This window comes from Mobula hypostoma, chromosome 10, assembly GCF_963921235.1.
Source record: "Mobula hypostoma chromosome 10, sMobHyp1.1, whole genome shotgun sequence".
NCBI lineage: Eukaryota > Metazoa > Chordata > Chondrichthyes > Myliobatiformes > Myliobatidae > Mobula > Mobula hypostoma.
This window is the reverse complement of record NC_086106.1, coordinates 120,488,439-120,516,288: the sequence shown is the minus strand read 5'-3', so window position 1 is coordinate 120,516,288 and position 27,850 is coordinate 120,488,439. Positions and strand designations below refer to the sequence as shown.

General features: G+C 44.6%; 1 protein-coding gene across 3 annotated transcripts in view; it reads left to right on the top strand.

The window, feature by feature from the left end:
- The window catches only part of LOC134353157 (RPA-related protein RADX-like), a 66,222-nt gene that overhangs the window by 22,929 nt on the left and 15,443 nt on the right, over nucleotides 1–27,850 (top strand). For 2 of the 3 annotated variants that reach the window (XM_063061132.1, XM_063061131.1), the window contains exons 9-13: nucleotides 5,036–5,203; nucleotides 10,571–10,722; nucleotides 14,446–14,633; nucleotides 17,930–17,989; nucleotides 18,090–18,167. In XM_063061132.1, coding sequence (XP_062917202.1) covers nucleotides 5,036–5,203; nucleotides 10,571–10,722; nucleotides 14,446–14,633; nucleotides 17,930–17,989; nucleotides 18,090–18,167 — 646 coding nt within the window. Of the gene's footprint in view, nucleotides 1–5,035; nucleotides 5,204–10,570; nucleotides 10,723–14,445; nucleotides 14,634–17,929; nucleotides 17,990–18,089; nucleotides 18,168–20,787; nucleotides 20,915–27,850 lie in introns of those variants that run through there. The other variant, XM_063061133.1, reaches the window with a different exon arrangement.

Genomic DNA, 27,850 nt, shown 5'->3' with positions numbered 1-27,850 from the left:
TCCATGTGCCCACTCTAGATGAAGGGTCTCAGCTGAATTGTCCATTGCCCATTTCCCTCCATAGATGCTGCTGGATTCACTGATTCCTCCAGCAATGTGTGTGTTCCTGCAGATTTCACTATCTGCAGTCTCTTGTGGATCCACCAATGACAGTATAGGGTTTTAACAGCTGCCTATATGATTCTGCACAGTCCACTGCATTTTAATAGTGTTTTGTACTTCCCTTCGCATCGCATTCTTATTGTCACAGATAGGGGATGGATAAATGAACAGAAGACTGCAATTCAATCTGCGGATTCAAATATCAAACGATTCATTTTCGCTTTCTTTCTGTAGGTCTGAGTTGTCATCTGAAACCTATTGAACTAAATTACAGACTAATTTCTCCCTGACAGTGCCCTTTGTATTTCTGTTCCTAACTTCACAGCTTGCAAGTATAAACCACAAAGGGAATACCTGTATAAAGGAATAGTCTTTCCTTGCTCAGATGTGGTTTTTTTGTGTATATAGAAGAGCTTGAAGTTTTGCATACAAAACAAATGACTGGAGGAACTCAACATGATAAGCAGTGTCTGTGAAAGAAAAGAATGGTTAACGTTTTGGGCCAAAACTCTGCATTAGTACTCTAGTAAAATAAAAGCAGACTCCCTCTTCAGGAAAGCTTTTGAGGGATGCTTCCTAGTTATTCATCCATGAGGACCCCAGCTTTGTCATGGTTTGGAGGTTTATCTGCCTCAATGACCTGGAGAGCTATGTTGGCTGAAGTCAAGGCTTTATGCTTTGGCTGTTGGTAGGGTCACCTATGCCAAACAGGTCAAAGGGTAGAGACCAGACTAAAAGTGGTCCACTGGTCCTCCAGATACAAGGGCTCTGCTCAGGGCTAACAACCCTGTTTGGTAAAACAGAATTGTTACAGAAACAGCAATGAAGAATCCTTCTACATCAGAGTATTCCTGAGTCTCCACCAGGAACTTGCATGACTGACAATAGTGAAAACTGAGCTACGAACATGATAATGGATGCCCTGAACACCACCTGAATTGAAGGACCTTCATTCATCAGCAATCACTCGTAGTCTAGTGTGATTCTTCTCCTGGTTGTTGATCTGGTCACTTGTGGGTCTTGAGATGATTGAAGAGGCCAATCCATGATCCACAAGTCCTGTTGCAGTGGTGGCTGGTGTAGTTTATTGAGGTGGTGGTGGATGTAGCTGGTTGTGCCTTTCCCGGTCTCTCCTTACGTTGAAGCCGCTTGGTTTCAGCGGCACAGTGCAGGTATTATTCGAGCTGTGCTGTCCCCTCATAGACAGTCCTTCTCCAGCTTTTCCTATCCTGTGCTAATTTGTCCCATCCATTCAAGTTGATTTGGCACTTCCTCAGGGGGAGTCCTGATATTACCCTTGATTGCTATTTCTGCCCTCCTGGAGTGTGCTTTGCATCCTTGAGTTGGCCGAAAAGAAGTTGCTTAGGGAGACAGGCACAAGGATGAAGTGGCCGACCCATCACAATTGGCGTTGAGTCACGATTGTGGCTATGGAGTTAATGTTAGCTTCCTCCAGGGTGCTGGAGTTAGTACACCTGTTCTTCTAGCTAACTCTCAGAATTTTTTAGAGGTATCTTTGCCATTAGGTTTCTAGGGATTTTTTGTGCCTGCTCCAAGTTGTCCATGACTCAGCTCCATGTAGCAAGGAGGGGAGGACTAGCTTTATAGACGAGAAGCTTAGTGTTAGTCTTGGTATCCCGATCTTCAAAAATCTTCTTTCTCAGCCTGGCAAAAGCTCCCCTCGCACAGCCTTCTCTGCAATTTATTTAAAGGTCAATGTTGATTCTTGAAGAAAGAAGGCTGCCAAGATTGGGAAATGATCAATGTTCTCCAGAAGGATATTGTCAACTTGTATGGTTGAAGGTTTAGGAGCTTGATCTGGAGCAAGCTGGTGCAGGACTTGGGTGTTCTTGATGTTTAGATCAAGTCCCAGGAGCTTGTATGCTCCAGCAAAAGCATCCATTATGCACTGCAGATCCTCCTCAGAGAGAGCTACGATGGCATTGTCGCCTGCATATTGGAGATCCATGATTGAAGTCGTTGGTGCCTTGCTCTTCACCTTGAACCTGTTAAGATTAAAGAGCACCCAGTCTGTCCTATAGAGAATCTGGACTCCTTGTGGGTACTAGCACCTTATAGTGGAGAGGCTTGTGTAATCCTGAAAACCTGAGATGGATGTTGTCTGGAGCTTAGTGGCAAGGTCAAGGAGGAGGATCCTGATGAAGCATGGTCCAACTGGGACCTCAGTGGTGGAGCAGGCGGAAGATGGTGGTAAACTAGAGTCTCCAGAATCTTAGAACTATGAGGATCACCACAAGGTTCTGAAGATGGAGGAAGGCTGAGGCAGAAGAGGGCCCCCCATCATCTTGTTCTCCATGCCACGGGGATTTGGCCCTTTCTCTGTCAAAGACCATGTGTTGGCCGCTCGTGCATCAGTCTCCCCACATGAAAAGACCTGATGCACAGGCGCTTCTCCTAGTTTGGTAATCTGATCGACCAACTTGGGGAAAGCCCTATGGTGACCAGGAAGTGGTGACTGGAGCAAGACAGCGAGGTCTGGGAGCTCCCAGCCACAACCTGGCACGCAGATGGTGTGTGTTAGATACAGCATGTTGCTCTTGGACTGAGGCAGACAGAGCTTACACATCACTGAGCAGCCCTATTCAGAACCTGTTCTGCTCACCCCACATGGGGAAGGGGCTAGAAAGTGTGCCCAAAAAGTAGCCTGCCTCCATACTCCTGACTGGATTACCATGTGCAGTGGGATCACCAAACTGTGGTCTGAAACAGAAGTGTATGAATTTTGGAGTCTAGAATGGGAAGACACTTATGGACAGAGAAACCAGTGATCCTGCTGAAAGACGTACTGCGTTCATCTCAAGAGAGCTGAGAAGTTTCCAAATTGACGTTGCTACCCTTTCTGAAATGCGATTGGCCAAAGAAGGACAATTGAAGGAGGGGAAAGCTAATTTCCCCTTCCTTTTCTGGAAGAGGAAATCAGCTGATGAACCCAGAATCTACGGACCTGGATTCATCATAAAGTAAAGCATCGTCAGTCACCTCTCCAAATTGCCAGTTGACATTGATGAACGCCTCATGACAGTGTGCTTTCAGCTCACTTACAACCAGATAGCTACAGCTGTGACTGCCTGCGCTCCAGCCCTGGACTTACCAGACAATGTTAGGGAGACCTTCTACACCGACCTAGACGGCATACTATCAGGTATTCCCAAGGACACTTAAGGTCACGATGACACTAAAAACCACCATCCTTGATGCTTGTAAAAACATCATTGGATACAAGACCAGGAAAAACAAAGATTAGTTTGATAAAAATTACAATGAAATATAAGAGCTGATCAACAACAGAAGGAAAGCTTTCTGTGCCTGGCAGAAGGACATCAACTGCAAGGCAAAAAGAGAAGCCCACTCCAAAGCTAAGGCCTTAGTCCAGCAGAGAGTAAGGGAAATAAAGAATTAGTGGTGGACTGAGAGAGCCCTAGAAATACAGCAGCTTGCTGACTCAGGTGATATCAGGGGTTTCTTTATTGCCACCAAGGCAGTGCGTGGCCCTAACCATCGTGGCCTAAACCCCCTTCACTCCAAAGATGGACAAAGGCTGCTAAAGGACAATGATGCCATCAATTCTCAATAGAAGGATCACTTTCAGGACCTACTTAATTGTAGCATCACTGTTGACATTGAAGTCATCGATCAGCTCCCACAGTGGTCCATCAAAGGAGGATATGAATAAGCCTCCTAGTGTCAAAGAGTTGGAGATGGCTTGCAAGAAATTGAGGAACAACAAGGCCACTGCACCTGATGGAATCCAAGCAGAAATCATCAAGGAAGGTGGGACAGAACTTTTAGATCATATTCATGACCTGCCTGTCAAGATCTGGGACCAGGAGAAGATTCCAGCGGAACCCGGGGGCACCCTGATTGTCACACTCTTCAAAAGGGGTGACAAAGCTGACTGCAGAAACTATTGAGGCATCTCCCTCCTCTCTACAACAGGAAAGGTGCTCACCCAAATTTTACGTGACCGGCTTTCACCTCTGGCAGAAGATCACCTGCCTGAGTCTAATTGTGGCTTCCGTTCAGCCAGAGGAACATCTGACATGATTTTTACAGCACGTCAATTGTAGGAGAAAGCCCAGGAACAAAATCTCCCACTTTATAAGGCCTTTGTAGACCTTACAAAAGCATTTGACTCTGTAAATTGTGCTGCCCTTTGGCAGGTACAGTCCAAAATTGGGTGCCTGGAGAAATTCCTCAAGATTCTGCAGCTCTTACGCAATGATAAGAGTGCAACAGTCATCAGCAACAGTGGCTCTGAAATGGCACCTTTTAAGGTTGAGACTGGGATCAGACAGGGGTGCATCATTGCTCCAACTCTGTTTGCCGTTTTCATTGCTACCATTCTTCACCTCACAGGCCAAGACCTCCCATGAGGATCTTCATTACTGACCTAAATGCTAGTGGCATAACTGGCAGTAAATAAGTAATCTCCTGGTTGTTGTTGGATGGATCTACCTATGACAATTTATCAGCAGCTCTGAAACCTAGAAATTCAAAATAGATCCATCCATGGCAGTTCAAACATGGAATCTTACAACACAAGCGTTGATTTGATCCACTATACCTACTCTGGTGCTGTAACGAAAGTTACCAATTGATTGTCCTCCCTCTGCTCTTCCCCACAGTCTTGCTAATGTCCTTTCAACTAGACACACAATCCACTTAAATTCCGTCTTTCCCCGAATTTCATTCAGTACATGCTGGTTCACAATAACTCCCTGCTTTTAGATAGAGGAATGAGTTCTCATCTCCTTATCTCAGTCGTGTGAAATCTGTGCTGCCACGTTACCAACCCTCTGGCATTCAATAAGATTATGCGTCCTTGGCCTCAGTTCTACCTTCCTGTCTGTCCCCTGTAACTCATGACTTGTTCTAATCCGTTATGTTGACAGCTCTTTCTGTTAATTTTCAGGGCACCACAAAGGACAGCCGTACACTCAGGACCCGAAGGTGCAGCACTTCATTCAGTGGGTGAAAGGGCAGCAGGAGAAGGATCTGCTGAGGAGGTCGGTCATTGGCGGCCATTACTCATTTCCCCCAGCACCCCGCCTCTTCCAGGATTACTGCAAAAATCTCCATGGTGAGAAACAGAATGAGATTTACTATCACCGACTTAAATTACATGAAAGAAATTATGGGAAGCATGAGAGGGTGGAGAGGAGATTTACCAGAATTATAGAGAGGGTGTCTTATGTCGTTACATGAACGAGCTAGGGCTTTTGGGTTTGGAGCCGAGGAGGATGAGAGGTGAATAGGGCGGATGATAGATGTTGTCTTCTTGAGGCAGCCTATAGATACAACCAATGACGGGAAGGATGTGCCCACGATGTAAGTTATTTGGTAGAGCTTACTAATCTAAAGCTTCTCGTGTTCCTAAGCGACACACACAAAATGTTGAGGGAACTCAGCAGGTCAGAGAGCATCTATGGAAGTTAATTAAAAAAAAAGTCAAGGTTTCAGGCTGTGACCTTCCTTCAGGACTGAAAAGGAAGGGGGAAGACACTGGAATAAAAAGATTGATGGGGGGGGCCGGGAAGAAGAGCAGCTAGAAGGTGATAGGTGAAGCCAAGCAGTTAGAAAAGGTAAAGGGCTGGAGAGGAAGGAATCTGATAGGAGAGGAGAGTGGACCATTAGAGAGAGGGAAGGAGGAGGGGACCCAGGGGAGGTGATAGACAGGTGAGAAGAAGTAAGGGGCCACAGTGAGGAATAGAAGAAGAGGGGAGGGAGTGGGAAACATTTTTTTACTGGAAGGAGGAATCTATATTCATGTCATCGGGTTGGAGGCTACCCAGAAAGAATATAAGGTGGTGCTTCTCCACCCTGAGGTTGGCCTCATCTTGACACAAGAGGAGGCCATGGACCAACATATCAGAACGGGAATAGGAATCAGAATTAAAGTGTCTGGCTACTGGGAAGTTCTGCTTTCGGCAGATGTTGTGGAGGTGCTCGACGAAGTGGCCCCCAATGTATAATGGGTCTTTAGAGAAGGTCACATCAAGACTTCCGGGTCATCAAGGGAATCGTGGCATAAGGAAAAGGTCTCTCGACAAAAAAGAAGGTAAGCTGCCCAAAATCAAAATTAGACAAATACTTAATATTGTATAACTATATTAATAAAAGAGGCAAGGATGATGTCTAAGAACAAGATTAAAAAGTCCGCTCAGAAGGCTGATAAACACAAAGAGACGTAGCAAGGCGACGGGCCTAGCTCCCCCACGGCAAGCCAGGATGGAGATAATGAGGAGGAATCGGTGAATCCGTCTTTGATTCTCAGAGAGATTCGCAAGTTCCAACAAGATAACAGCAAACAGCTGGAGGATATTAAAGGAGAAATAGTAGAAACTAATTTGAGGATAGATGAAGCCGAAGCGAGGATTGTAGGAATTGAGGAGAAGCTACAAAACGCAGAGGAAGTGATAGCAGAAATGCTAAAGCTACAAGAGCAGCTCCAGTGGAAGCTAATAGACCAAGAAGGCCGCTCAAGAAGGGAAAATGTGAGGATCTATGGAGTTCCCGAAGGAACTGAAGGTAAACCCGGATTGATGATTCCCTTCGTGGAGAAACTGCTTAGAGAGAACCTTGATATACCGGCCGCAAAAGACCTACAGATAGAAAGGGTTCACCGCGCGTTGGCACCACAGCCTCTGGCAGGCACCCAGCCCAGATCGATTCTGGTCAGATTTCTCAGTTACAGAACGAAGGAAGAGGTGCTTAAACGGGCATGGCAAAAGAAAGGTTTCATGTGGAGCAACTGTAAAATCAGCTTAGACCACGATTACGCACCGGGGATCCTTGCCAGATGGAAGGAATATGTGGAAACACGGAGGGTCCTGAAGGAAAACAACATCAGATTCCAGACCCTGTATCCAGCTCGGCTGAGAGTCTTTTACAACGAAGGGGCAAAAACTTATGCTACGGCGGAGGAGGCAACGTTGGACCTGGCAGACTGGGGACTACCTATTAAAGTTATCACCCAACCGGAGTCGCTACTGGAGAGAATTCGGCAGAAGTTGTAGCAGAAGTCGTGGCAGCCAGTGTGGCGAAGACGCTCCACATGAACCAGCGTGTCAAACTACAAGGAAAAGCTGCAAATATTCAGACGTGAATGTACAGAGAATACAGATTAATTAAGAGAAATGACTGAAAAGAGTAAATCGGACTTAAAGGTAAAATGAAAGCAGGTAGCTGAAAATAAACTAGACGGAATAACTTGAATGATAGCAATATGGTCGAGACGTAAATAGGAGAAAAGTCTCTATGATTATTGAAACTGCTGAGGGCCCTCTGACACAGGGTGAAGATAGAGGTTATCCCTCTGAACTGAGGCGGGTCGGTGCTCAGGCCTCATTGTTGGAAATCGGGGAAAATTTTCAAATGTTATACATTTAAAAATGTCTAGGGTGTGGTTATATGTTTTGGTTTACTGTTGAGAAGGGATAGCTTACTGTTTGGTTAGAAAAGGAGCGTTTTTTTCCCTACTAGTTAGATGACTCTCTTAATGATTTATACTGCTCTTCTCATCAACACAGTAATGTCACTGACGTAAGCACCCCTGGTCTAAATGTTTACTGTTTTTGTTTTTTTTTGGAAAATAGAGAATGAACACAAGTAAAGGAAAAGATTTGGAAAAGGGATAAAAAATGATAAAATTAAGTAAATAAGTACATAGGGATTGGACAATTATGTTTGGGGGTAGGAGCAAACATGAACAAGTTAGGATATAAACACCTACAATGGTTGTTACATAGGTGTACATACAACATTTTGGACCAGAAAGAAATGGTCCAGAAGAGATATATGGAAATTATTATTAATCCATTATTATTACTATTTTCCTTAAGAACTAATATCATTACTTAGCCTAATAGATTAGAATTTCAACTGCACATAATTAGCTATTTAAGTGTCTAATTTCTTTTTATATCATCTTAATGTGTACTTTGGAATGTATAAATAATTATAGTTTTGTACATATGTAAAAAAAAAATGGAAAAGGTTTGTACATGTGAAAAAAGTTCATGATACTTGTGAATTACTTATCCAAATAAAAATAAAAAATTTAAAAAAAGAGAAGGTCACATCGGGAGCAGCAGACAAGATCCCAGCAGATTTGCAGGTGAAGTTTTGCCACACGTGGGAGAAATGTTTGTGGGCCTGAAGTGAGATGAGGGAGGATTCAGAATCAGGCTTAATGTCACTGGTAGATGTTGTGAAATTTGTTATCTTTGTGGCAGCTGTACAATGCAATACGTAATAATAGGAAACAAACATGAATTACAGTAAGTGTGTGCATGTAAATAAAATGAGTTAAATTAAAGAGTAGTGAGGTAGTGTTCATGGTTCAATGTCCATTCAGAAATCAGATGGCAGAGGAGAAGAAGTTGTTACTGAATCGTTGAGTGTGTGCCTTCAGGCTCCTGTTGCAATAAGTACAAGGCAGGGATGGGGGTCCTTAGTAACGAATGATGCCTTTTTGAAACATAGCTCCTTGAAGATGTCTTGGATACTATGAAGCTGAATGGGCAAGTTATGTTCCTGCATGCTTAAGTTGCTTTACCAGATCCTGACGCAACAGTCAGGATGCTTTCAGTGCTACACCTGGGGTGTTTGGTGACAAGCCAAACCTCCTTAAACTTTCCAACAAAGTACAGAAGCTGGTGGGCCTTCCTTGTGATTGCTGGGATCGGCTCCTGTGACCTACGGTTGTACGACCTTCGAGTAGGTTAAAAGGTCGGCACAACATTGTGGACGGAACTGTGTCTGCACTATGCTGTAATGTTCTATGTTTCATAAGTGTATTGTCTTTGGGCAACAGGACAGCGCAAGTTCATATAGTACAAATTACCAAAATACACAAATAGCGTCATAAACGAAACAATGATTTTGTGTTCATGGACTGTTCAGAAATGCAGAAATAAAAGTTTCTGTATCATTGCATGTGGGCCTTCAGCTTCCGTACCTCCTCCCTGATGGTGGTAACAATTAGAGGGCATGTCCTAGGCGGCGAGGGTTGTTAATGATAGACACCGCTCTGTGTGCCCACACAAACGCATTAAATGCAGTGCATCCCATGGTAAACAGGAGTCACTGGATACTGGAGAAAGGGCATCTGAAGAAATACCCTGTATTCACCTATATCCCCATACACAACCAGCCTCACAGGTGTGCATGTGTATGGATAGCAAGGAACGGGTGTGCTGACCTCCCAGCTGAAGGTGCGACAGTAACACGACTTTCTCGGCGAGTTGAATGCAGAAGCTTGCTTTGTCCCAGATTGTGAATGGCTCTGTGCCATTTCTATCCCCAAGAGGCTGAACTCGTGATTGGGTGGAGGTGGGGTGGTGATGCTACTGACTTCCAATTCACAATCAGAGTATGAGGGTGCACAGGAACCAAGGAGCAAAGGCTGTCCGCTGGGGAGGCTCATTGTCCTCCCCTGACAGGTTGAGGAATCCCACCTGATCCAAATCCACTCAGCGACCACTTTTATTAGGTACCTCCTGTACTCATATAGCAGGTACCTAATAAAGTGGCCACTGAGTGTATTTTCATGGTCTTCTGCTGCTGTAGCCCATCCACTTCAAGGTTTGATGTGTTGTACGTTCAGAGATGCTCTTCCGCACACCATTGTTGCTGATTTCCATTACTGTCGCCTTCTTGTCAGCTTCAACCAGTCAGGCCATTCCCCTCTGACCTCTCACATTGACAAGGTGTTTTCAACCACAGAACTGCTGCTCACTGGATGTTTCTGATTTTTGAACGATTCTCTGTAAACTCTAGAGACTGTTGGGTGTGAAAATCCCAGGAGATCAACAGTTTCTGAGGTACTCAAACCACCCACTCTGACACCCAACAATCATTCCACGGTCATATTTCTTCCCCATTCTGATGCTTGGTCTAAACAACAACTGAACCTCTTGACCACATCTGCATGCTTTTATGCATTGAGTTGCAATCACATGATTGGCTGATTAGATATTTGCATTAACGAGCAGGTGTATAGGTGTACCTAATAAAGTGGCAATCTGGGTGTATATATCGTCAGGGACTGTGTTCACTGCTGCCATATCCATATAAAAACATCTTGCATGCATTATCACATTAACGTTGTCATGGGATCATGGGAACAGGTAGCACATAGAGTTATGCAACAGAGTAATAAGCCCCTTTGGCCCATTAAATGTGCGCTGATCTTTTAGACAGTCCTACTCTAGAATTATAGAATCGCACAGTTACAGTATCAGCAACCTGGTTTCAATTCTGCTATTGTCTGTAAGAGTCCCCATGACCTGTGATGCTGCTCCAGGTAAGTATTTCCTTGCACCTGTGTATACATGCTGTTGTGCAGATGGCAATAAACATGCTTGTTTATTTTAGTGGGTTGTTGGGTTACTTACGGGTTACGTGTAGTTTAATCTTGCATCTGCAATGATTTTTCATTCCCCAGCTGAGGTTGTCTTGACCTCCACAAGTGACCTGATGAAGGTGATTACGGGTCTGCATTACAGGGAGCATCGGCGGATTACGCTGCAGGCAATCATTGCTGCCGTCCGATTCATCAGACACGCAGCGTCGGGAAACGGAACTGATCATGTGCAGGTAAGCACAGTTAATGTATTGGCTCCTGGTGTGTGTCTGGCTCCGTACTGGTTTAGCATTCATTTCCAGCAATCTAGAATATGGAAGTAAGGATGTAATGCTGACGGTTGACAAGGCAGTGGTCAGATGACATATGGAGTATTGTGAGCAGTTTTGGGCCACATCCAAGAGAGGATGTGCTGGCAATGGAGAGGGTCCAGTGGTGGCTCATGAGAACCATTGCAGGAATGAAAGGGTTAATGCATGAGGTTTATTTGATGGCTATCGGCCTGTATGCCTCAGAATAAGTAATTTGTAGGTATGCTATGCTGGCACTGGAAACATGGGATGGTAACACTTGTGGACTGTCCAGCGCAATCCTCGGACTGTGTTGGTCACTGACACAAGCAACCTATTGCACAGTGTGCTGTGCTGCTTTAATATACATGTGACAAATAAAGTTGATCTTTATACCATGTCTGCCCAAACAACAACGTAATAAATAGGTTATTTTTTAGCACGTAGGCCAAGTGATCCACACTGGTCAACAATAGGGCCAATGGATCAAAGCAGATGGAGACTCGTTCAACCACTTTGTGTCCCTCGATGCCATCCTCAAGTGTTGGCTTCTGGATAGCCACGTCCTGAAAATCCACAAACGGTCTCTTTATTGGGCAGTTTGAGGATGTTTGAGGTAGAGCTGTAGATGTAGTGTATATGGATTTTAGCAAGGCATTTAATAAGGTACCCCATGCAAGGCTTATTGAGAAAGTAAGGAGACATGGGATCCAAGGGGACCTTGCTTTGTGGATCCAGAATTGGTTTGCCCAGAGAAGGCAAAGAGTGGTTGTAGACAGGTCATATTCTGCATGGAGGCCGGTGACCAGTGGTGTGCCTCAGGGATCTGTTCTGGGACCCCTACTCTTTGTGATTTTTATAAATGACCTGGATGAGGAAGTGCAGGAGTGGGTTAGTAAATTTGCTGATGACACAAAGGTTGGGGGTGTTGTGGAGAGCTGTCAGAGGTTACAACAGGACCTTGATAGGATGCAAAACTGGGCTGAGAAGTGGCAGATGGAGTTCAACCCAAATAAGTGTGAGGTGGTTCATTTTGGTAGGTCAAATAGGATGGCAGAATATAGTATTAATGGTAAGACTCTTGGCAGTGTGGAGGATCAGAGGGATCTTGGGGTCCGAATCCATAAGACACTCAAAGCTGCTATGCAGGTTGACTCTGTGGTTGAGAAGGCATACGGTGCATTGCCTTTCGTCAATCGTGGGATTGAGTTTAGGAGCTGAGAGGTAATGTTGCAGCTATATAGGATCCTGTTCAGACCCCACTTAGAGTACTGTGCTCAGTCCTGGTCGCCTCACTACAGGAAGGATGTGGAAACCATAGAAAGGGTGCAGAGGAGATTTGCAAGGATGTTGTCTGGATTGGGGAGCATGCCTTATGAGAATAGGTTGAGTGAACTCGGCCTTTTCTCCTTGGAGCGATGGAGGATGAGAGGTGACCTGATAGAGGTGTACAAGATAATAAGAGGCATTAATCATGTGGATAGTCAGAGGCTTTTTCCCCAGGGCTGAAATGGCTAGCAGAAGAGTTCACAATGTTAAGGTGCTTGGAAGTAGGTACAGAGGAGATGTAAGGATGAGTTTTTCACACAGAGAGTGGTGAGTGCATGGAATGGGCTGCCAGTGACGGTGCTAGAGACGAATACGATAGGGTCTTTTAAGAGACTCTTGTATAGGTATATGGAGCTTAGAAAAATAGAGGCCTATGGGTAAGCCTAGGTAGTTCTAAGGTAGGCACATGTTTAGCACAGCTTTGTGGGCCGAAGGGTCTGTATTTTGCTGTAGGTTTTCTATCTTTTTATGTTTACGTTGTCTCAATAAGAGTAGTCTGGTGGACAATCTGGTTCCACCTGTACTGCTCACACGTAGTACCATGTTAAGGTGCACCTGTAATGTATTGTACCGAAACCTGTAACACACACTCAGTGGCCACTTCATGAGGTACACCTCGTTAGTGCAAATATCAGCCAATCATGCGGCAGCAACTCACTGCATAAAAGTGTGCAGACACGGTCAAAAAGTTCAGTTGTTCAGATCAAACACCAGAATGGGGAAGAAATGACTTCGACCTTGGACTGATTGTTGGTGCCAGGCAGGGTGGTTTGAGTACCTCAGAAACTACTGAATTCCTGGGATTTTCACACACAGCAGTCTCTAGAGTTTACAGGGAATGGTTCAAGAATTTAAAACATCCGGTCAGCAGCAGTTCTGTGGGTGAAAACACCTTGTTAATGAGAGAGGTCAGAAGAGAATGGCCAGACTGGTTCAGGCTGACAAGAAGGCAACACTAACACAAGTAACCATGCATTACAACAGTGATGTGCAAAAGAGCATCTCTGAATGCACAACATGTCGAAGCTTGAAGTGGCTAGGCTACAACAGACAATAGGTGCAGGAGTAGACCATTCAGCCCTTCGAGCCAGCACCACCATTCACTGTGATCATGGCTGATCATCCACAATCAGTATCCAGTTCCTGCCTTATCCCCATAACCTTTGATTCCGCTATCTTTAAGAGCTCTATCCATCTCTTTCTTGAAAGCATCCAGAGACTTGGCCTCCGCAGCTTTCTGGGGCAGAGCATTCCATATATCCACCACTCTCTGGGTGAAAAAGTTCTTCCTCAACTCGGTTCTAAATGGCCTACCCCTTATTCTTAAACTGTGGCCTCTGGTTCTGGACTCACCCATCAGTGGGAACATGCTTCCTGCCTCCAGCGTGTCCAATCCCTTAATAATCTTATATGTTTCAATAAGATCCCCTCTCAGCCTTCTACATTCCAGAGTATACAAGCCCAGTCGCTCCAATCTTTTGACATATGACGGTCTCACCATCCCGGGAATTAACCTTGTGAATCTACACTGCACTCCCTCAATAGCAAGAATGTCCTTCCTCAAATTTGGAGACCAAAACTGCACACAGTACTCCAGGTGTGGTCTTACCAGGGCCCTGTACAGCTGCAGAAGGACCTCTTTGCTCTTGTAGTCAATTCCCCTTGTTATGAAGGCCAGCATGCTATTAGCTTTCTTCACAGCCTGCTGTACTTGCATGCTTGCTTTCAGTGACTGATGCACAAGAATGCCTAGATCTCGTTGTACTTCCCCTTTTCCTAACTTGACTCCATTTAGCTAATAACTTGCCTTCCTGTTCTTACCACCAAAGTGGATAACCTCACATTTATCCACATTAAACTGCATCTGCCACGCATCTGCCCACTCACCCAGCCTGTCCAAGTCACCCTGCATTCTCATAGCATCCTCCTCACATTTCACACTGCCACCCAGCTTTGTGTCATGGGCAAATTTGCTAATGTTACTTTTAATTCCCTCATCTAAATCACTAATATATATTGTAAACAGCTGTGATCCCAGCACTGAACCCTGCAGTACCCCACTGGTCACCACCTGCCATTCCGAAAGGAAAGCGTAGAAAACCACGAACGTGCATTTAGTGGCCACTTTATTAGGAACTTCCCATACCTAATAAAGTGGCCACTGAGGGAATGTGTTTATGCTGTTTATATATTTATATGTAAGTATATAAATAATAATTTATGTATTTGTATTTTATTTTTATGTATTACAATGTATTGCTACCACAGAACAACAAATTCCACAACATATGTCGGCGATAATAAACCTGATTTTAATTCTGTTCTTGTGCTGAGCAGAATACTGCCAATAATGCAGGCCTGTCATTGAAGGAAGGCAGCGCTTTCCCACAGTCGTCTTTGGAGCCAGTCCAACTGATGGACCATCTGGAGAAAAGTTTGAACCAGCCGGCAAAGAGGCTTCAGACTGTGCAGGCCCAGGGGCGTCAGAAGTGCAGGTCACTGGTATTGAATAATTACGTATTAAGGTGAGTAAGGTTCAAGGTGGCTGCACGTCACCACCTTCTCAAGGGCAGTAAAGGATGGAACATAGAATAGTATAGCATTTTAAAGGCCCACCATTTTATGCTAATCTATATCAATTTTTTGGTGGTGGGGTGGAAATACCTCTCTACCAAAGGAGGTGTAATGCACTCCTGCCCTCCACTAGCCTGCTGGTCACCCTAGTGCAAGGTGTAGCACCCGTTCAGCCCCAGCCCCCTCCCCCTCCCCCACAATCAGGGCCACGTGAAGCCATGGGAGCAGCTGGTGGATGGTTGTATGACCAGATGGCGCATATCACAAGTCCTGGTTATGTGACCACTGACGCCAGGCAGACAGTCTCTGTAGAGTATTGGTAATGGCTGGGGTCACCCGTATTGTAAAGAAACTGTCCGGAAGAAGGCAATAACAAACCGCAAATTGCCAGGAACAATCATGGTCATGAGAAAAGAATAAGAGCAAAGAGTGAAGGGGTCTTCCCCACAGGCAACGGATTAAAACTGGCTGGAAGACCACGATCACCCACGTCTTACGACACGGCACATGATGATGATGTATATAAACATAGTCAACGATCAATCTAACCCTTCCCTTCTACACCGCCTGTTACCTTCCATTTTTCTTACAGTATATCCATGTGCTTATCTCAGAGTCTCTTAAGTGTTCCTATTGTATCAGCCTCAACCATCACCCCCATTAGTGCATTCCAGATACCTGCCACACTCTTGTTTTTTTAAAAAAAAAACAAATCTACGTCAACTGTTTACTCCTTTCCATAGTCGCCGCCTGACCTGCTGGCTTCCTCCAGCATTTTGTGTGTGTTATTTTGATTTCCAGCATCAGCAGGTTTTCTCTTGCTGTGTTCATTTCTGGTTGCCTCTTAATAGGAAGGATCTGAAAGCTTTAGAGAGGGTGCAGAGGAGATTTACCAGGATGCTGCCTGGCCTAGAGAGCATGTCAAGTGAGGAAGTGTTGAATGAGCTCGGGCTTTCCTCTTTGAAGCGAACAAGGATGAAAGCTAACCTGATGTCCATGTATACGATGATAAGAGGCACCCGTAGAGTGAACAGCCAGCTCCTTTTTCCTAGGTGCAACTGGCGAATATGAGAGGGCATAATCTTAAGATGACAAGTGGAAGGTATCAGGGGGATGTCAGAAGTAGGTTTCTTACATAGAGAGTGGTGGCTGTGTGGAATGTGGTGCCAGGGTTGGTGGTAGAGGCAGATGCAGTAGAAACATTTAAGAGTTTCTTAGACAGGCACATGGATGATAGAAAAATTTATTTTTATTTATTGAGGTTACAGTGTGGAATAGGCCCTTCTGGCCCTTCAAGCCGTACCACCCAGCAATCCCCTGATTTAATCCGAGCCTAATCACGGGACAATTTATGATGACCAATTAATTTACCAACCATACAGTTTTGGACTTTGAGTGGAAACCGGAACACCCGGACAAAACCCACACAGTCACGGGGAGAACGTGCAAACTCCTTACAGGCAATGCCGGGAATTGAACCTGGGTTGCTGGTGCCGTAGAGCATTGTGCTAACCAGTACGCCACAGTCCTGTTATGGAGGGCTATGTAGGAAGGAAGGGTTAGATTGATCTTGGAGTGGGTTAATAGGCCGGCCCGACTTCATGGAGCTGTACTGTGATGTACTGTTCGATGAAAGGTGGAGCTCCTGATGGTGTGTCACTCTCCATAGCTCAGCCAAGTTTCCCGGGTGGGACTTGAACCCGTGACTTCTTAGTTTCAGAGGTGTTGCCCTATGGAACTCCAGCTATGTTGTGATGTCAGTTCCCAATCAACAGTCCAAGTAGATGCTGTTTAAAGGCTTTGTAATTGATAACTGTTTGCCTGTTGAAAACAGTGTGATTTACAGCCCTTAAAATTTATAATTCATACTAGCTCCTACCTCACCACCATTGAGGGCCCAAACCCTCCTATCAGGTCAGGCAGCCCTTCACCTGCAAGTCTGTCAGGGTAATCTACTGTATCCGGTGTTCCGTGCGGCCTCTTCTACATTGGTGAGACCTAACGTAGATTGAGAAGGTTGCTTTGTCGGGCACCTTCACCCGTCTGCCACAACAGGCAGGATTTCCCGGTGGGCAGCATTTTAGTTCCACTCCCCGTTCCTATCATGCAATGTTGGTCCATGACTTCCTGTACTGCCATGATGAAGCCACCCTCAGGCTGGAGGAGCAGCACCTCGTATTGGAAGCCTCTGACACAGCGGTCCCCAACCACCGGGCCGCGGACCGGTACCAGGCCTCAAAGCATGTGCTACCGGGCCACGAGGAAACGATATGAGTCAGCTGCACCTTTCTTCATTCCCTGTCACGCACTGTTGAACTTGAATATCGGGTTACCAACTGTCCTGTATTTGCCGGGACATCTCATATATTGGGCTAAATTGGTTTGTCCCATACGGGACCACCCTTGTCCCGTATTTCCCCCGCTAAGGTAGAGCGTTCCTGTGAAACCTTTCGTACCAAAATGGCGTAAAGCGAAGAAGCAATTACCATTAATTTATATGGGAAACATTTTTGAGCATTCCCAGACCCAAGAAATAATCTACCAAATAACACATAAAACCGAAAATAACTCTAACATATAGTAAAAGCAGGAATGATTTGATAAATACACAGCCTATATAAAGAAGAAATAATGTATGTACAGTATAGTCGGGAAGATTAAGCCAAAAAATCAGCACATGCGCACATCACGCATGTGCACACAGATGCCCGCGCAAGGCTTCATGGTCATAGTAGTCCCGGGAGACAAGTGTCCTGGGAGACCTGTTGAGGTGAGTTTAACCCTACTTGAACAGCAGCCCCCCCCCCCCAACACCCCCGTCGGCCGGTCCGCAAGAATATTGTCAATATTAAACCGGTCCGCTCTAACATGATGGCACGAACATTGATTTCTCTAACTTCCAGTAATTTCTCCCCTTCTTATTTTGTCTTCTTTCCCCTTCCTTTCCAGTCCTGATAAAGGGTCTTGGCCTAAAATGTAAACTCTATTGATTTATGGAGAGTGATGAACAGTCAACAAAGGGTCTCAGATAGAGCTGATGAAGGGTCTTGGCGCGAAATGTTGACTGTTTTTTCCTCTCCAGGGATACTGCCTGACCTTCGGAGTTCCTCTAGCATTTTGTTTGTAAGATACTCTGGATTTCCAGCATCTGCAAAATCTCTTGTGTTTACAATCAATATGATCTACTTCCAGCATCAGTTTAATGAAACTGGTGGGATTGAACACTAATACCTCTGTGTTCTTTCAGACACAGGTATAACTTGAGGGATTTACAGAAGACTGACAGGAACAAAGGACGAGCTTCCAGGTATGTTGGTGCATCCTTATCAACCCTGGCATGACTTCCTCCATGAAGTGTTGATGGGACCATTCATCCCATGGTGTTCTCTGTTGTCCACTGAATCAAGGGTGAAGCTGCCGAACGCACCTACCATTCTGAGGAAGAGGAACAAGGCGAGCAAAACGAAGGCCCAGTTACTGAAGAGGTAAATGTCAGAACCCAGCATTGCCCAGGCGTCACACTGCGTACATACGTGGCAGGTCCTCGCATCACCTCTCCCTTAAACCCATTCCCTCACTGGTTTAGAGGATGACCTTTTTCCATTGACTGCAGCAACCATACAGGTCCTCCCTGGAGTAACACATGAAGATTAAAGGTTAACTTGTCACATGTACATCGAAACATCAAAGTGTAAAGTGAAATGTGTCGTTTACGTTGACAATATGCTCTTGGCTGCCCACAAGTGTTGCCACTCATCCAGCACCAGCATAGCATGTCCACAACTTACCTGAGTCTCTTTGGAATACAGGAGGAAACCCATGCGTCATGGGGAGAACATACAAACTCCTTACAGAGAGTGCAGGAGTTGAACCTTGATCTTACGGCAGGTGCTGTAATGCATTCTGCTTACTGCTATGCTCCCGCGCCACCCTCCATTCCCAGGTAAAGGAAGGTCATTTCCTGAGATCTGTTCGTAACCTGAGCAGTTCTCAAGTCGCAAATGCAGCCACGAGCCAAGTTCCCACCAGGCAGAATATGTCTTCAGCCCTGCCAGTGAATCCAACTTGAGTGACTGCCAAACACTTGCTCGTAAAGGAGGTGTACGATGTGCTTGCCTTCATTTCTTTATTTATTGATATACAGTGCAGAATAGGCCCTTCTGGCCCTTTGAGCCACGATGCCCAGCAATCCATCATTTAATCCTAGCCTAATCACAATTTACAATGACCAATCAACCTACCAACCGGTACATCTTTGGACTGTGGGAGGAAACTGGAGCACTCTGAGGAAACCCATGCAGTCACGGGGAGAATGTATAAACTCCTTACAGACAGAAGCGAGAATTGAACCCAGATTGCATTGTGCTGACCACTATGCTACCGTGCCAGTCAGGGGACTGAGTATTAGAATTAGCAAATCCTGTTGCAGTTATATAAAACTTTGGTTGGCCACGTTTTCTGGATTGTGTTCATTTCCGGTTCAGGAAAGATGTGAGGCTTTTGAGAGGGTACAGAAGAGGTTTACCAGGATGCTGCCTGGATTAAATCATTTCAAGTACAGGGTTAGAAAACTTGGGTTGTTTGAGGCTGTGCGGAGACCAGACAGAAGTTTTTAAGCTTATGAGTGGCATAGATAAGGTAAATAAGAGTCTCCTGCCCTGAATATAAATTTCAGATACAAGAGGCCATAGCTTCAAGACAAGAGGAAGAAAGCTCAAGGGAATTATTTGGGGCAAGTTTCTTTTACCCAGAGTAGTTGTTGCATAGAATAGGCAGCCAGGGGCACTGGTGGAAGGAACAGGCACTTTGTTCACCATGTCAATGCAAACCATGGTGCCTATCAATACTAATCACATTTGCCTGCATTAATTCCATGTCTCTATCTAGTAACCCACTTCTCTTATTTAGTCCAGGTAGCCTGCTCTCACTCAGTCCATTTTCCCTCTCCTCCTAATCAATCTCTTTCCTCTTACATCCACTTTTGCCCCTTCCATCACCCTGTTTCTCTCCCCTCCTCCATCATCCCATCTTCCACAGGACCGCTCTCCCCACTGTTCCTATCTGCCCACCCCACCTCCAATATGAGGTTCCACATTCTCCCTATCAGATTCCATCACCTGGAGCCCTTTGTCACAACCATCTATCATCTCGCAGCCTCTGCCTCTACTTCCACTCTTTCCTCCTCTATCTGCTTAGTATCCCTCCACACCGGGATCCACCTATTACCTTCCAGCCTGTCACTATTACCACTCTCCCCTCCTCTATCTACCTGTCATCCCTCCGCACCTGGGTCCACTTATCACCTTCCAGCCTTCGTCACTGTTTCCACTCTCCTCTCCTCTATCTGCCAAGTATCCTTCCTCGTCTGGATCCCCCTATCACTTCCACCCTTCCCCTCATCTCATTGTAGTCCACTCTATCTTTCAATCCAGGTGAATGGTCTCAGCCCAAAATATTGGCTGTTCATTTCACTCCACGGAAGGTACTTCCCCTCCAGCGGTGTGTTGTTTGCCCCAGGTTCCAGCATCTGAAATCACCATGCCCTGCTCCTTCATGTACCTATCAATATACCTCTTAAATGTTGTTACTGTTCTTGTCTCCTTCATGTCATCTGGCAACTCATTCCTTATACCAACTATTCTTCGTGTGAAAAGTTTATATCCTTAAAACCACAGTGACAGAGTCATGATCACCATTGCTGAGTCTAGTTTACTTAATTCCAGATTTAATTATTGAACATTTAAATTTCACTGCTGCTCTTATGGGATTTGAGGTTGTGTCTCTGAATGAGTGGGCTCGGACCCTAGACTGTTACGAGGGGTGATTGATACGTTCGTGGCCTAAGGTGGAAGAAGTCAATTTTAGAAAACCTATCACATTTATTTTTCAACATAGTCCCCTCCTCCGTGTACACACTTAGTCCAGTGGTCGTGGAGCATGCGGATCCCTTCTTTGTAGAAGTCCACAGCAGGGGTGATTGATAAGTTCGAGGCCTAAGGTAGAAGAAGATGAGTTATACAGCTCTCGTTACATGCACGTGAAGTTCAACTCTTTGAGTGAAAATGCAGAAAGTTTGATGTTTCTCCTCATCTCCTTCTACTTTAGGCCACATACCTATCAATCACCCGTGCTGTGGACCACTTTCTGGAGGTCCAAGACGCCGACTTCCACAAAGAAGGGATCCGTGTGCTCCATGACCGCTGGACTAAGTGTGTAAATGTAGGAAAAATAAATGCACTAGGTTTTCTAAAATTGACTCCTTCTACCTTAGGCCATGAACTTATCAATCACCCCTCGTACTTCAACAGCGTAAATTTTCTACTTGGACCAGAACTAATCCGTGACTTTGGTCTGTAAGAATGGCAGGAAAATGGCCATTCAAGATCAGGGAGGGCAAGATGGGGAACTGATCCCAAGGGCACTTTTTTTTTTACCAAATGTACGCTTCATCTTCCCTAGGTAAAATTCAAGGCAGGTAGTCCTGTAAAGGACAGTGAAAATTGAAATATCATTACCAGGATAAGATGAGCTGTGGCAAGCATTCTTTCTTTACTTTTTTTTTAAATTTGCAATTATGTAGACCCATTTGATGACTAGAATAAATGTTTGTCTAATAAAAGCAAACAGATTTTGTGGCAGGATTAATATGTTAATCAGGTGTTGGAGTCGAGCCCAAATCAACAGTGACTTTAAAATTTAATTCTGTCAGTATATTTATAGGAAGCCTAATCAGCTGCTGTGATTTCCCCTCAAGTCAAGCTTAATAATTCTCTATTCTGAGGGGTGTTTCACATTGGATCCACACTCAGTGGCCACTTTATTAGGTACATCTGCATTTCAGGACGTACTGTATATTGTATACATTTCTCTGACATCAAATATACCTTTTGAACACCTCGTTAATGCAAAAATCTAATCAGCTAATCATGTGGCAGCAACTCAATGCATAAAAAGCATGCAGACATCATCAAGATGTTCAGTTGTTGTTCAGACCAGACATCAGAATGGAGAAGAAATGTGATCTAAGTGACTTTGACCCTGGAACGATTGTTCGTGTCAGATAGGGTGGCTTGAGTACCTTAGAAACTGCTAATCTGTTGCGATTTTCATGCACAATAGTCTCTAGAGTTTACAAAGAATCGGGTGAAAAACGAAAAGCATCCAGTGCCCGACAGTTCTGTGGGAGAAAAGGCCTTGTTAATGAGAGGGTCCAGAGGAAAATGGTCAGACTGACAGGAAAGTGACAGTTACTTATAACCACGCGTTACAAAAGTGGTGTGCAGAAGAGCATCTTATAATACAGACTACAACGAACCTTGAAGTGCACAGGCTACAGCTGCAAAACGCCATGTACATACACTCAGTGGTCACCTTATAGATACCCAATAAAGTTTCCACTGTGTATATGTTGCCCTATACCACCTTGAGTTTCGTTTTCTTCACAGCACTCTTTCTGAGTGTTGTAGCTGTGGAAGGCAGACAAGAACAAAAGGTTATCCTGTTGCAGAAGAGCCACAAAAATATATTTTTTTTAATCCATGGAGACGTGTGAATGCAGATGTTGGAATCTGGAGCGATCCAGGTGAAGATGTCCTCCTGAAACGTCAATTGTCCATTTCCCAGGGCAGAGATCAGCCGAGTTCCTCCAATAGTTTTTGCTTTTCAAAATCCAATCAGGATGTGGCAGTTGCTGAAACATCAGTGCATTTTGATCTCGAGAGCCTCCAGTTTTACTTCAGAAGCTGGCTACAAAGACTAGAATCAGAATCAGGTTTTTTGTCACTGACATATGTTGTGAAATTGGTTGGTTTGCAGTGCAATACATTGTAAAGTGGCAATAAGTTACAGAAATGCATAAATATTTCTAAAGAAGAATTATAATGTAATGCTCATGAGTCATTAAACCATAATTCTGATGGCAATGGGGAAGAAGCTGTCCCTGAACTGTTCAGTGTAGTTATTAGGCTCCTGTACCTCATTGATGGTAGTAGTGAGAAGAGGGTACATCTAAGGTGGTGAGGATCCTTAATAATGGTATTACCTTTTGTAGATGTCCTCGATGGTGGGGAGGGGTATTCCTGTAATGGAGCTGGCTGTCTACAACTTTCTGCAGCCTCTTTCAGTCTTGCCTCCACACCAGGTTGTGATGCAACCAGTTAGAATGCTCTCCACAGTATGCCTGTAGAAATTTGCAAATTGGTCTGGGACTTGTGTCCATTGTGGCCCAGAGTAGAAGAGGATGCTGTACCTACTTCTGAATTGGGAACAGGAGTAGGCTATTCCACCTTTAGAGTATGCAGAGTCATTTATTTAGATCAACACCAATCTGATTGTAACCTCAACTCCTTTCATTCCCTTCCTTATATGAATCCATCTTATTTAATACTCACAGGTGGCATTTCCAAAGTCCTCTTAAGCAAAAGAGCTCCAAGTATTCAGACTCACTGAGACGAAAGATTTAACTTGACTCGTAACTCTGTCTTAAGTGGACTACCATGCCTTTAGTACCAATTTATATAGATTGTAAAATGTTGAGTTTCTAGTGCAAATACCACCCTTTAATCTTGCCAACGGGGAGGAGACCCAGTTATGCAGCACACAAAAACTGCTGGAGGAGCTCAGCAGGCCAGGCAGGATCTGTGGAAGAGTACAGTCCACATTTCAGGCCAAGACCCTTCAACAGAGACCCATTTATGTCTCTCAGTCTATCCCTATTAACCAGCTACTTTCTATCACACCAATTTGTTTACCTGTGACAGGAGCTTCTATTTTCTATAATATCCTGTGAAGTGGCACATTTCCTTCTGTAAAGGTCATCAGGTTTTTAACAAAGAGGTGTTCACAAATGCTGCTAAGGCCATTGGCTCCAACTTTCAAGGCTTTTAAGCTGATTGCAAATACTCAAACCGACTGCAAAAGCAAATAAGCCGACTGCGAATGCACAAATGCTTAAACTCCAGTTGGGAACCTGAGAAATGTGATTTCTGTCTGAGTCTCCTGGTCCCCAGTCAAACAATTAACAGCTGCAATATCTTCTTGTTATAGGACAACTTGTACTCAAACCTAGGGTGTGCACAACTCTTTGTTTCATATATTTGCACAAGGCACCAGTGCTAGATCTGTATCTGATAAAAACAAAGCTATTAAGTTATTATGTTTATGGACCTCAATGTAAGTGCAACAGTTGACTGGAATGAAATTGGGCGTATGCTTTTGGCAGACACTGACAGCAATCTGAAGCGAAACTGCGCTGATTAATTGAGCAGTGCATCCAGGCTGACAGCCAGCATGGGATAGGGGGAGTGCTTTGTAATTGGAGATAGAGACACCCACACAACATGTTCACACAGAGGTGCCTGGCTGCCTGTTCATTTCATTCAGCCATGTTAAACCTCAGAATCAGGTTTAATATCACCGGCATATGTCGTGAAATTCGTTAACAGTACAATGAAATACATGGTAAATAAATATAGAGGAAAAAAACTGAATTATATATATATCTATTAAATAGTTAAGTTTAAATAAGCAGTGCAAAAAAAAGCAAATAACAAAGTAGTTCATGGTTTCAATGTCCATTTAGAAATTGAATGGCAGAGGGGAAGAAGCTGTTCCTGAATCACTGAGTTTGTGCCTTCAGGCTTCTGTACCTCCATCCCGACGGAAACAATGAGAAGAGGGCATGTCCTGGGTGGTGGGGGTCCTTCATATTCACTCAATTTTGCTCCTCAGCCAACACCAGCAGAAATAAATTAACTGCTTGATCATCGCCTGTCAGGGTATTTCCACAGCTGTGGCTGTCTAGCCCACAGGGCTGTTCAAAGCTGAGAGTCTGAGAGATTTATGATGAGGTGTTTTTTTTTCATTCTTCAAATCTATTCAGAATCAGATTCAGGTTTATTATCACTGACATATGTTGAGAAATGTGTTCTTTTGCAGCTGCAGTACAGTGTAAGCATTAAAATACTATAAATTACTGGGTGACGAGGTGGAGATAAGTCTCTAGCAGAGAAGGTGTAATGCGCTCCTTCCTTCTGCTGGCCCACAGGTCACCCTTGGGCAAGATGTAGCACCTGCTTAGCCTCCCCCCACCCAATCACAGACATCCCACCTCTCCCGGAAGTTCCGGGAGTCTCCCACAAAGTAATAGTGGCTCCCTGATGCCCGCAAATTATATACAAAATCACAGAAATCAATCAAAGCAAGAGAGAGTGAGTGCGCGAGAGAGAGAGAGAGAGCAAGCAAGCGAGAGCGCGAGAGACCATGAGAGAGAGTGAGAGTGCGCCATGGCAGAGTGTTCCAAAAAAAGAAAATATAAAACGTACGTTATCCCAGGCCACACTAAAGTGTACCCCTGCCTAATAGGGGTCAAAAATAATGACAGTGTTGCTCGCTGCACTGTTTGCAACAGTGACTTTTCTATTGCCCATGGTGGGTTAAGACTGTAAAAGACATGTTGAGGTGAGTTTAACAGGTGTCATTTGTTCATTAGCATAGCTAATGTTATTTAAACTAGCTGGCTAGCTGCTGGGAGCTACTCTATTGCAGACATCCCACCTCTCCTGGAAGTTCCGGGAGTCTCCCACAAATTGATGGTGCTACCTCCCTGAAATGAGTTTTTGCAGGGTGGGAGGTCTGCAATCAGAATCACGTGAAGCCATGGGAGCAAGTGGAGGATGGTTGTATGTATGAGCAGCTGGTGCATGTCACAAGTCCTGGATGTGTGACCACTGAGGTCAGACAGGCAATGTCTGATGAGTATTGATAATGGCTGGGGTCACCAGTCTTGTAAAGACACCACCCAGAAGAAGGCAATGGAAAAAACTATCATGGTCATGGAAGGACCATGATCATCCACACATGACGAACAAACTATAAATTACAAAAAGAAATACATATTTTAAAAATTAGAGCAAAAAAAATGTGAGGTAGTGTTCATGGGTTCATGTTCCATTCAGAAATCTGATGACGGAGGGGATATCCTTAGTTCCTGAGATATTCTTAATTCATATTTCAACATATAATGAAGCCACTTGGCCCATCAAGTTCACGCTAGAGTCGTAGAGCCCTACAGCACACAGACAGCCTCTTTGGCCCATCTAGTCCATCTTGAACCATTGTCCTGCCTCATCATTTCGATTCTGGACCATAGCTGTCTATATCCCGGCTTATTCATATATGTATCCAAACTTCACTTTAGTGTCGCAATCGAACCTGTATCCACTACTTCTGCTGATAGCTCATTCCACACTCACACTACCCTTATTTCAGAGAGTAAAGAGTTTCCTTTTAAATATTGCAACTTCTTGCTTTTACCCTTTGACCGCTAGACTCACCCAACCTCAATGGAAAAAGCCTGGTTGCGTTTTCCTTATCTATACACGTCAAAACATTGTATCTCTCTATCTAATCTCGCCTCCTTCACCTGTGCTGCAGGAAATAAAGCACTAACCTATTCAATCTTTCCCTGAAACTCAGGCCTCCAGTCCCAGCAACATCCTTGTAAGTGTTCACACGAGCACAGTACCGTAGTCATTTACGTATTGCACTGAATTGCATCCATAAAAAAAAAACATTTTATGACTCATGTAGGTGATGATAAACCTGATTCTGATATAGGTCCCTGGTGTGCACTGAGTGTAAGAAGGGGGAAGGGAGAGGGGAATCATGGTTGGGGAAAAGGGGAAAGGGAGCATGGGAAGCACCAGAGAGACTTTCTGTAATGATCAATAAACCAGTTGTTTGGAATCAAATGACCTTGCCTGGTGTCTCAGGGCTGGGTGTGTCTGCACCCGTGCCATTCCCCACCCTTGGCACTCCCCTGACAGCTGTCCCATTCTCACTCTGCAGTGCTCCACCCTTATTATTCCCAACATCCTTTGCTCCTGTTGGATTGACAGCATATGTGCCTAAGACTTTTTCACAGCTCTCTATCTTTGAGAACTATGCTCGTTCTTAAAGCAATTACACCAATCCAGTGAATCAGTCTTGAATGTTAGTGGCTGTTGCCTTGTGGGAAACATGTCAATAACCTGCACCCTCCAGGCCATGCTCCCTTCTCAGTACTCGTGTACATGAAACATGTGCGTAGACTGAACCACTTCCACTTGTCCTGCCTACGGAAGATCATGAGTATCAATTGGCAAGCCAGAATTCCTGACACGGAAGTGCTGTCTGTAGCAGCCATGCTCACCGTCCAAACACGGCTGACATATCTCCAAGTCAGACGGGCAGGCCATGTTGTCAGGATGTCAGACAATTGCATCCCCAAGTAGTTGTTCTTCGGGGAACTGTCCGCAGGGAAGCGTTCTCGTGGCGTTCAGTGAAAACGATTCAAGCACACGCTCAAGACTTCACTGAAGGCCCTTGAGATCCAGGGAACGTGCGGCCTTGAATCGCTCATCCTGGCGCAGTTTTCTCAATAGAGGTGTCATCAAAGCTGAAAAGGGTTGCAAAGCTGAAGCAAAAAGGAAATGACAACAGTGGAAAGAACGAGCAGCGGGCACCTCAACTACAGAACCTTCACACACTTGCCCCATATGGGGGAGGTACTTCCTACGGAATGGACTCATCAGTCACCTCCAGACACACAAATAACAAACGCACCCACTCAGGGATGTCAGTGGTCCTCATCGCTCGCAATGGACGTGCACACACACTGGGGAAGTGGTACAGGGGCCTTAGGTCCCACACCATTATATTCAGGAACAGTTATACCCTCCAACCTTTAGGTTCATGGGCCAGCATCGGTAACTTCACTCACCACAATATTGAGCTGACTGCCAAACACAACCTCTGAACTCACTTTCAGGGATTGTACAACTCATGTTCTCAGTATTATTATTTGTTTTTTTTTGTATTTGCACCGTTTGTCATCTTTTGCGCATTGGTTACTTGTCAGTCCTTGTTGTTTTCATTGATTCTATTATATTTCTTTGGTCTGCTATGAATCCCTGCAAGAAAATGAACTTCAGGGTCATATATGGTGACGTATGGATACTTTGATAATAAATTAACTTTGAACTTTGAATTTCACAGTAAGTTCCACAAGCAACAATGACGACTGACCACATAATCTGACACTAAGTGAAAACAAAAGCTAAAGATTCTGGTGAATGGCAGTACTGTTTGCTTGCCAAGAAATTATTTCTTGCAGTGGAACCTGAAATTG